General features: G+C 45.4%; 1 protein-coding gene across 2 annotated transcripts; it reads left to right on the top strand.

Moving 5' to 3' along the window:
- The first annotated feature begins 3,180 nt into the window (after positions 1-3,180).
- LOC134411503 (uncharacterized) lies at positions 3,181-7,397 on the top strand. Of its 2 annotated transcripts, none has more exons than XM_063145339.1 (2): positions 3,181-3,190; positions 6,295-7,397. In XM_063145339.1, exons 1-2 carry the CDS (start codon positions 3,181-3,183, stop codon positions 7,395-7,397), a joined length of 1,113 nt encoding a protein of 370 aa, XP_063001409.1. The 2 variants fall into 2 exon arrangements, with proteins under 2 accessions (XP_063001409.1, XP_063001408.1); XM_063145338.1 differs by having other exon boundaries at positions 3,181-3,202; positions 6,304-7,397.
- The last annotated feature ends 3,658 nt before the right edge of the window (positions 7,398-11,055 follow it).

The raw sequence follows: 11,055 nt of genomic DNA, 5'->3' as shown, positions 1-11,055 counted from the left end.
AGAGGACTTAGGGACACATTGCATACTATTAACATAGGCAAGGAACACCATCAATTGCAGGTAGTTTTCAAATAATGCAATTCATCTCCTTAAAAGGTTTAAATAAAAAACCTTTTACACAGCCATTTTAAACAGCCATATGGGGTCTGCCATTCATTTCTTTGGCCAGTTGTCTAAGTGCTGTTTGATTCTTCATGCTCTTACCAGAGAGTGGGGAGGGCGTGTGTGGAGGGATGTGTGTGTGAGCAGGCCTAATCTACACCAAGCAGGATATTGCACATGCACCATGAAAAGGTATGTAAAAGGCAGGAGCCACACTACTGCTTTATAGCGGTATTGAAGTGCACTGACAACTGTTGGGGCCCATTGATGCATTATTTATTTATTTATTTATTTATTACATTTTTATACCGCCCAATAGCCGAAGCTCTCTGGGCGGTTCACAAAAATTAAAACCACAATTAAACACCCAACAGGTTAAAAACACAATTACAAAATACAGTATGAAAAGCGCAACCGGGATAAAACCACACAGCAAAATTGATATAAGATTAAAATACAGAGTTAAAACAGAAACATTTAAATTTAAGTTAAAATTAAGTGTTAAAATACTGAGAGGATAACAAGGTCTTCAGCTGGCGACGAAAGGAGTACAGTGTAGGCGCCAGGCGGACCTCTCTGGGGAGCTCGTTCCACAACCGGGGTGCCACAGTGGAGAAGGCCCTGCTCCTAGTAGCCACCTGCCTCACTTCCTTTGGCAGGGGCTCACGGAGAAGGGCCCCTGTAGATTATCTTAAGGTCCGGGTAGGTACATATGGGAGGAGGCGTTCCTTCAAATAACCTGGCCCCAAACCGTTTAGGGCTTTAAATGTCAATACCAGCACTTTGAATCGGGCCCGGATCTGGACTGGCAGCCAATGAAGCTGGAAAAGGACTGGCGTAATGTGATCTCGCCGGCCAGTCCCCGTTAGTAACCGTGCTGCCCTGTTTTGTACCAGCTGAAGCTTCCGGACCGTTTTCAAAGGCAGCCCCACGTATAACGCATTGCAGTAATCCAAGCGAGAGGTTTGAACATGCCATATACCACTTTCATAATGCAATATCCTGCTTGGTGTAGGTTAGGCTGCAGTCTCATCTCTTCCTCTCTTTAGTCTGGTTTGGTGATCCAAGGATTTTAGCAACCATCTGTCAGGGATGCTTTAGGGTGGATTCCTGCACTGAGCAGGGAGTTGGACTAGATGGCCTTGTAGGCCCCTTCCAACTCTGCTATTCTATGATTCTATGATTCTAGCTGTATGAGGAGTAACTGTATATTGACTTGTTAGAGCAAAAGACTAGGGAGGGAGGTGTTGTGATTCCCAATCCCTCAGGCAGGCTCACATTCTGGCAAACTGACTCTGGATACCCAAATCAGTGGGTCTTCTTTATTGGAGGAAATCCCATGGTAAAAGCTTAGTAGTTACACACGTCAGAAATTCATACAGCTGATTTAAAAAAACAGCAGTCAAAAGCTAATCACTACAATAGCAGCGTGGTTTCTCTGTTGCCATCTCCACGGTTCAAAAAAATTGGTTCCAACACCGAGCAAGGGACAGGAAAGATTCCTACAGACCCTTCAGGCAATCACAGCGGGAAATTCTTGAAAGGCTTAACAAACCACCCCAAGGCAGCTAGTCCAACCATGGGTCATTCATCTTCTCGGTCCTCCCAGAGTGCAGGACACGGAATAACGGGCTCAAGTTACAGGAAGCCAGATTCCAGCTGGACATCAGGAAAAACTTCCTGACTGTTAGAGCAGTACAACAATGGAACCAGCTACCTAGGGAGGTTGAGGCCTTCAAGAGGCAGCTGGACAACCATCTGTCAGGGATGCTTTAGGGTGGATTCCTGCATTAAGCAGGGGGTTGGACTTGATGGCCTTGTAGGCCCCTTCCAACTCTGCTATTCTGTGATTCTATGATCACAGGGAAGGTAAAACTTCAGGCACAAGATGTCCCATCCTTCTACTTTAGCACTGGGAACTCCCCATTGCCTGAATCGGCAGAGGAAAAGTCCAACAGTCAAAATATAGTCCAGTCTGCTGCTACACTGAGCTGTCAACTAAGAAGAATATGAGAGTTCGTCTATGAAAAGCCTCATAGTACTTTTCATGGAAAAGTCCTTAGTAATCCAAAACCAAATTAGGAGAGAGTCCATGTGCAGAATGCTTTCAAAGTCCCAGACAGTGATGGATCCAAACAGTGAGGGATTTCAGGCCATGCTGGCAAGATGTTCCTAGCAAAGGCACCTTGCCTTTGCTCCTGTTTAAAAAAGGAGGCGTAGGCCTCCTCCAGACCACTTGACAGACAAGAGCTTTGGCTGCCCAATAGGGCCATACTGCTCAGCCTACCAAGATGATGCTTCAGTCTGAGTGACTCCTTCTGGAAAGCCCCCACCTATTCCAAAATTCTATCGGGTTCCAAGACTGCGCTGGGTTGGGAGAAATGACTCCCATCTGCTCTTCTCTGAGAACACCTGACAGAGATGAGCTTGCACAGATTCTGACATTCCAAAATAGATATAATTAAATCTAACTACATCATGCAAGGCCTCACCGCCATGCTGAAAACCTATACCTGACAGTACACTTCATTGGTTTAACGAGAACATTAGTTATTTAAGTCTTGCAGATGGGTGAGAAATTCATTAGGTTCACATTTTAATGCGAATTTATAAAAAAAACACTTTCCAAACCTATGCATTCATTGGAATGCTGCAGTACAGTGCTATACACATTATCCTGAATTTTGCAATGCAGTTTGCACATTTATTATTATTATTATTATTATTATTATTATTATTATTTCTTACCCGCCTCTCCCTTTGGATCGAAGCGGGGAACAACACTGAATACACAAATATAAAATACATAAAACTGATTAAAAACATAAAACCAATACATTATTAAAAAAATCTTTTAAGACATTTTAAAATTTGACTGGTTAGGGCTGCTGGAAGAGATCCGTCTTTCGAGCTTTTGAAATTCAGAAAGACTGTTGAGCTGACGGATCACTCCCAGCAGGCCATTCCACAGTCTGGGAGCAGCAGAAGAGAAGGTCCTCTGGGTAATGGTTGTCAGCCTAGTTTTGGCTGACTGGAGTAAGTTCTCCCCAGAGGACCTGAGTGTGTGGGGCAGATTGTATGGGAGAAGGTGATCCCACGGGTAACCTGGACCCAAACCATGTAGGGCTTTAAAGTAGGGTGACCATATTTGGGAAACCAAAAAAGAGGACACCTAGTGTGTGGGGGGGGAAGCAGCTTTCTGAGTCCTGCAGAAAGTACGTTATTCTCCCGCCACCTTAAAGAACCCGATTGGAGTGGAGGAGGGGAAAGGATTTCATTCTGTACCACCACCATCCACTCCAATTGGGGCCTTTTCTATAATGTCCACGAATGACCCACTTTCCCCTTTAAGACCTCAATTGGAGCTCAGGGTGGGGGAATGATGTGCCTCAAGAAAGCATGTCATTCCCTCCTGCCATGCTAATGGCAGCCTTAAAGAGGAAGGTGTGTCATTCCAGGACATTATTGAAAATGATAGAAAATCCCCCCTGACACCATGGAAAGAACAAAAACCAGGACAAATCCGGGGAAATCCTGACAGTTGGTCACCCTACTTTAAAGGTAATAACCAACACTTTATACTTCGCCTGGAAACTAATTGGCAGCCAGTGAAGAGATTTTAAAGTTGGTACAATCGGAAAAAGTGCAGTAGGGGAATATGTGCACAAAATTGCATTGTTTTTAGAGGAAATTGGTTGCAAAAATATATCAATTTTAAAAAGCGTGTGCATAAAATGTATACGTTTAAGGCAATTGTGCATGAAAATATAAATGAACTTTAATGTAAACCGCCCGGAGAGCTTCGGCTATGGGGCGGTATATAAATGCAATAAATAAATCATGCCGACTGTAAAAAAGCAAATTTGAAAACTGATGCAGAAATAGGACAGAACAAACTAAATGCAGAAAAACGAGAAACTGAAACAGACTCAAACTTGGCAAATCTGTCCTCCTCCACTAAGGCTTTAATCTTATTCGCACATAGCCAGTGGCCGTTGGTATCCATCGGGACTAGTAGGGCAAAGGGCAGGGTGGAGCCAATTAATTCTGGACATGTCACCAACCACCTCTATTACAATAACACTAAGAACACATAAGCACTGCAGTAAAATTGCTTAACATTTAATATCTGAAGAATACTTTGGTTAGGTAGGCTTCCATAGCTGAGTCTCTTCTTGAAAAAGCTGTCGTCACCATCATCCTTTCTAGCCACCCTTATTCTCCAGTTAGGCCCCCATTCCAGGGTGAGAAAGGGCAGCCTTAGGCATGTTTTCACAGCACACTGCTGCTTGCCCCATCCCCACCCCACAAATGAGCACTGAGAGATGCCCTTCAAAATTTACCACTGCACCACAGTTAATGTACAGTTGTAGTGCCTTTCTGAATGAATGGGCTTGCTGGAATCATTCCCTCTATTTCTGATGTTCAGGCTCTGAGTACTGCTCTTCCGGAACATTTGAGAACTACAAGTTCAATCGCAGCTTTTAAAGCTCAACTAAAAACTTTTCTTTTTCCTAAAGCTTTTAAAACTTGATTTTGTTCTGACTCTTTACTGTTAGTTTTACCCTACCCAGTGCCTGTTTACCCTACCCTGTGCCTGTTTGCATTCTCTTCCCCCCCTTATTGTTTTATTATGTTCTTATTAGAATGTAAGCCTATGCGGCAGAGTCTTGCTATTTACTGTTTTACTCTGTACAGCACCATGTACATTGATGGTGCTATATAAATAAATAAATAATAATAATAATAATAATAATAATAATTTTAACTGTGCATATTTATTGTTTTATACTGTATGCTTTTATCTGTACGCCGCTCTGAGATCTTAATGATATAGGGTGGGATATAAATGTTTTAAATAAGTAAATAAATAAATACATTTATTTTTAAAGGGTAGCTTGTAGTTGCCTGTGTCTGTCAGTTAGACTCCTGAACAGGAGTTAAAAAACATAGGAAGGGGGCACTTTGTGGAAGGATCCCTCAAGCCCTTATACAGAGATGAATCTTCTTTCATTTCCCTCCATCACAATGTTTTTATTGAAAAAGAAAACATTTCCATACATTTTAATAGAGAAGTAAAAGAACAGCGTATAAAAATATAACAACTGACACATGGGCCTAATCTACACCAAGCAGGATATTGCACTATGAAAGCGGTATGAAAGCGGTATATGGGATGTGTCAATGGGCCCCAACAGTTGTCAGTGCACTTCCATACTGTTACAAAGCAGTAGGGTGGCTCCTGCCTTTTATATACTGCTTTCATAGTGCAGTATCCTGCTTGGTGTAGATTAGGCCATGGTCAGAAACGTACAGAGTTACTATATCATTATGATGGGATTTAATTAACTTTCACCATAGGTGTAGCTCACCAGTGGATTATTATTTACAAATTTATTTATTTATTAAATTTATATACCGCCCCATAGCTGAAGCTCTCTGGGTACCAAATATCTATAAAAGACTCTGAATCTCTTGTGTATTATAGGCATGGAATTGTTTTGTGACTTTGTCTATTAAAGCCAAGAACCATATTTGTCTCTGTCATTACTCCGGTGTGTGGGGATCTTTACTCTTCCACTTGCATGCTCTTTCATTGTCTCTTTTTGACATCACAGTGCTTTCTTGATGTCATCTTAGTGATAAACTCCATGGGCTGCACAATGAAGACAGCTTTCATTGTGCCCCATGACAGCTTTCTAAACTTGTGTGAAATTTTCGCTGAGGATAAGAGGATGGTTCAGCTCCACTTCTTAACTGAGCAGTTGTGAACATAAATGTCTTCCTGATATTTGGGGCCGACTTTTCATGACCTTGGAGATGCAGAGACCATGGTTCTTCTCATCCGTGGTGCACTGAATCTTCCTTCTTGAACCTGGAGTAGAAAGACGGCTGATCATCAACTCTGAATGTCACTTCTTGATGCTCTTCATTAGCCAAAACCAATTCCTGGCTTCTTGAAGAACCTCTTTCCTGAAGCTTATGCAATATGCTTGTATATTAAAAAAAAAAAAAAGTGGGTGGGGGAGGGAGCCAGTAGCAAAAGGAACATCCCCTTTTGTGATGCCTAGGAATCTAGAATATTGATGGCCCAAGCATTCCATTTTACCAGAGCACAAAGGCAGAGGAAGAGTGGTTGAAAAACCAGGTCCTTTATCTTTTGATTGAGAATGTCTCACTCAAGAATTGCAGAACTCCCAGCTGTCATTATTGACAATGGATCTGGGCTTTGCAAGGCAGGGCTGTCCGGAGAGCAGGCACCAAGAACAGTTGTTGCTACTGTGGTTGGCTATCCCAAGTCCCAAGCCATTATGTTTGGCCCAGTGCAGAGGGAGTGTTATGTTGGCAAAGAAGCTCAAGCCAAGAGAGGCATCTTATCTTTTAAGTATCCTGTGGAACATGGAATAGTAACATCCTGGGATGACATGGAGAAGATATGGAGATACGTATTCAGACGTGGACTCAAGATGAGACCCCGGGAGAGGCCAGTACTGTTGACAGAGGCCCCATTGAACCCAGCATCAAACAGAGAAAAAATGACAGAGGTCATGTTTGAACATTTCCAGGTACCTGCTATGTTTGTGGGCCTGCAGGCTTTGATGGCCCTCTATGCATCTGCTCGCACAACGGGTCTAGTCTTAGATAGTGGAGATGGAGTCACTTTGACGGTCCCCATCTACAAAAGCCACTGTTTGCTTCATGCCATTTCTAGGATAAATTTTGCAGGCCGGGATATTACAAAATATTTAGCAACGCTTCTCTTGGAGAGTGGGCACAGCTTTTTGAGCTCTGCCGAGAAGGAGATAGTGAAGAACATCAAGGAGAACCTGTGCTACGTAACTTTAGACCCTGACCATCAGAAGGACAAAGGATTGGTTCATCAATATATTCTCCCTGATGGAAATGCTCTCAGGATTGATGACCAGCTCTTCAGAGCCCCAGAGTCTCTTTTTAGCCCAACTGATGCAGGTGTCACGGCGCCTGGAATCCACCAGATGATCCTAAACAGCATTTCCAAATGCGACGACAGCATCCACCAAAACATCTGGAGGAATGTGATAATGGCAGGTGGATCTACTCTTTTCCCTGGTCTAAGTGAAAGGCTTCTAAAAGAGCTCCAGGCTCTTGCACCTAGTGGCATGCCAGCAAAAGTTGAAGCACCAGGCGATAGGATGCATTCCGTCTGGATTGGCGCATCAGTGCTCACCAGCCTGGCTTCATTTAGGGACATGTGGGTTACTCGGCAGGAGTACAAAGAGGTTGGTTCAACTGTACTGCAGAAGAAATGCTTCTGAGAAGAATAAATGGCCAACTAGAAAGGCACGAAAAAAAAAAAGTCAATCGGAACAGCTGGGGAGTGGCTAGTAAACCTTTTCACAAAGAATCAATGTGTTGCAATTTTATAACATGGCAAGAAAAGATCCCCTGTGTGTTCAGTTAAAGAAAGAGCCCTTGTTTAGTATATTTTGACGACCCTGTAAATTGCTTTATATATGCTGGGAGGGGGGTTGTTAGAAATGACTAGAATAGCAAAATTGTCTGTTTGCCAGACTTTTAAACTCTAGAGAGCAAACCACCTTCGCCTCTATGCCCATGGGCATTGGCTCTTTGCCATTCACCATAAATATCCGGAGAATATAAAATAAACAAATAATGCGGAATGGTGTTTTGCAAACAAGTACGGGGAGCTATCCTTGAAGAGCAGAGCAGTGCACACCGTGAGCCATTTTTCAAGCTCGTCCATCTGGAAGCAAAGCAAGCATTGAGGGCATAGGAAGCTGCAGGTGGGCTGAGAGCTGCTTGATCATCACTTGACTTGCTCAGATTGTGAAGCCAGATGCCATGTAAGATCAAGTGGAACCCAAATAGCACCCCTTGTGTCACCTGGCCATGCTGCAGTAATATCCTCCGGCCAGCTATGTTGCTGGCACCCAAGTGCAACAGAGCAGGTAGGCTGCTCCCATTTCTTCTGAACCACCTTGTTGGGGCAGGAAGATCCCTTGAGTCTGGCTGCCAGAGACTTTGGTTAAAGACACCTGCTGCATTATACCAGCAATGTGCAGTGGGGCAGACAAGGGCTAAATGCCAGTGAGAGAGCACTTACTTTTCATGCAAAGGTCCCAGGTTCAATCCCCAGAATCTTCAAGTAGGGCTGGGATCTATTTATTTCTAAAATCCTGAAGCCTCTCTGTATGAGTAGACTAGGGGGGCAGAACTTTCAGCCTGTGGACCAACTCTGGACTTCTGGGGTTCCCCAGAAGACCAAGACCCCTTTCCCTGGACCTCTTTCCCCCTAATCACAGTGTTTGGTATTTTCCTGGCTTTTGTGCCATTTTTTCCTCCACTTTTTAAGGCTGGAAAGCCCCTCCTAAGGTTGGCAGTAGAAGCGTTGTTGTTGTTGTTGTTGTTGTTGTTGTCGTCATATATTCCAGCTTTTTTCCTCTTGCAAGGAACCCAAAGTGGCTTGCACAATCCTGCTCCACCTCTGCATTTTATCCTGACAACAACCCTGTGAGGCAGGTTAGGCTGAGTGCCACAGCGCAGGTAGGGGATCTCCCTCTGGCGAAAGTGGCCTTGTTGCAAGGGCATCATGTGCCCCAGCTAAGTAGTCACTTGACACAGCAGAGCTGCTCACGTGGCCCAACCAGAGATGGTTGGTTGACCTTAAGTTGCACTCTGTTGACAGGGTTCGGGGGAATCGGGAGGAAGAGCTCAGTAAGATACAAGGAGGGGGATTCCTGTACACAGCTGCCAAGAAAGCTTTGATCCAAGAAGGTCTCCTGTTCCATCCCTGTATGTGATTGTCAGGGCTGGTATCAAGAGTTAGCATGGCCAGGCACTGGCTGAGGGCCCACACCCCAGCAGGGGTTGCACTGACAGAAGCCCTCTTGACCAGCTCCTCCTCTTCACCATTTCAACCCTCTTGTTCACTGCCTCTTGCTCTGGCTCCAACAGCAGTAGTGGTGGTAAGAAGGAGAAACAGGAGATGCCACAGCCTTCTTGCTCACTGAATCGCTGCCTGGAAGCAAGTAGGTGGTAGCAATGATGTGCAAGAGGCACAGAAGCTGCAGCGGGTGAGAATGGCGTTGAAAACGTAGACTCACTAAGAACATAAGAAATGCCGTGCTGGATCAGACCAAGGTACCATTCAGTTCACACAGAGGCCAACCAGCTGTCAACCAGGAACCCACAAGCAGGACATGGGTGCAACAGCACCTTCCCACCCATGTTCCCCAGCAACTGGTGTATATAGGCTTACTGACTTTGCTACTGGAGGTAGCACATAGCCATCAGGACTAATAAGCATTGATAGAATTTATCCAACTCTCTTTTAAAGCCATCCAAATTGGTGGCCATGACTACATCTTGTGGTAGTGAATTCCATAGTTTAACTGTTAGGGATGTGCTCCGCTTCTAATCGGACCGGCGAATTAGAAGCGGAGCGGGGGGCTTCGCCTGCCCTTAAGGCAGAGGCGAAGAGGATTGGGGGGCCGGCGGAGCGTGGCGAAGAGGATCGAGGTGAAGGCGGATCCTTCGCCTCGATCCGGAGCTCCGCCGGAAAGGTAAGTGGGGTTTACCGGGCCCTGCCGCTGTCGCTGTCGCCCATGCGGCGACAGTGGCAGGGCCCAGTAAACCACCCCCCCGCCCTCCTCTCCCTTACCCTTACCTGCCTCCCTTACCTGCCTCTGTCCGCGGTCCGTCGGCGTCTTCAATTGAGCCCGCGGTTCAACCAGGAAGTCTGGGCCGCTTCCTGGTTGAACCACGGGCTCAATTGAAGATGCCGACGGACCGCGGACGGAGGCAGGTAAGGCCCCCCTCCCCCTTGGTCCCTTACCGGGCTCTGCCGCTGTCGCCGCATGGGCGGTGATGGCAGCAGGGCCCAGTAAACCTCCCACCCTCCTCTCCCGGCCTTACCTGGCGCCACTCCCCTCCACTGCGGAGCTCTGATTCGGAGCCGGAGCTCCGTGGCGAAGAGGAGCGGAGTATGGGCGGAGCGGCGCGGAGCGGAGTGGGACGATCCAAAATTTTCGGATCGGCCCGCGGGGCAGAGCGGGGGGTCCGTGCACACCCCTATTAACTGTGCACTGTGTGAAGATGTACTCCCTTTTATTTGTCCTGAAATTCCCACCGATCAGCTTCATGGGATGATCCCTTTGGTTCTAGTATTTTGAGAAAGGAAGAAAAATATCTCCCTATCTACATTCTCTGCACTATATATAATTTTGTACATCTCTGTCATGTCTCTTCTTAGCCTCCTTTTTTCCAAGCTAAACAATCCCAGCTGTTGTAATCTTCCCTCATAGCGGAGTTCTCCAGCCCCTGGATCATTTTAGTTGCCCTTTTCTGCCCTTTTTCCAGCTCTACAATATCTTTCTTTAGGTGTGTTGACTAGAACTCTACACTAAGGGAGAGAACCCATTAAGGGTATCTTATCCAAACCCCCACCCAAAAAACCTAGTGCCAACTCTGGTGATGGTTCAGAATAAATGGAGCTGTGCACAACTGGCCTCTTAACATTCTCTACCCTTTCTGTGGGCAGAGAAACAGAGGAGACCATTTCACCAAATTTCTCCAGAGTGAGTAGAAATTCAAGAAACAGAATGGTAGGATTTACCATTACATACAGGGACCTTAAGATCATCTTCAGGGGCCCTTCTCCGTGAGCCCCTGCCAAAGGAAGTGAGGCAGGTGGCTACTAGGAGGAGGGCTTTCTCCGCTGTGGCACCCCGGCTGTGGAATGAGCTCCCCAGAGAGGTCCGCCTGGCACCTACATTGTACTCCTTTCATCGCCAGCTGAAGACCTTTTTATTCACTCAGTATTTTAACACTTAATTTTAACTTAAATTTAAATTATACTGTTTTAACTCTGTATTTTAACCTTATATCAATGTTGCTGCGTGGTTTTATCCTGGTTGTGCTTTTTCTACTGTATTTTGTATTTGTGTTTTTAAC

This window comes from Elgaria multicarinata, chromosome 20 (genome assembly GCF_023053635.1).
Source record: "Elgaria multicarinata webbii isolate HBS135686 ecotype San Diego chromosome 20, rElgMul1.1.pri, whole genome shotgun sequence".
Lineage (NCBI taxonomy): Eukaryota > Metazoa > Chordata > Lepidosauria > Squamata > Anguidae > Elgaria > Elgaria multicarinata.
This window is presented reverse-complemented; position numbering and strand designations above follow the sequence as displayed.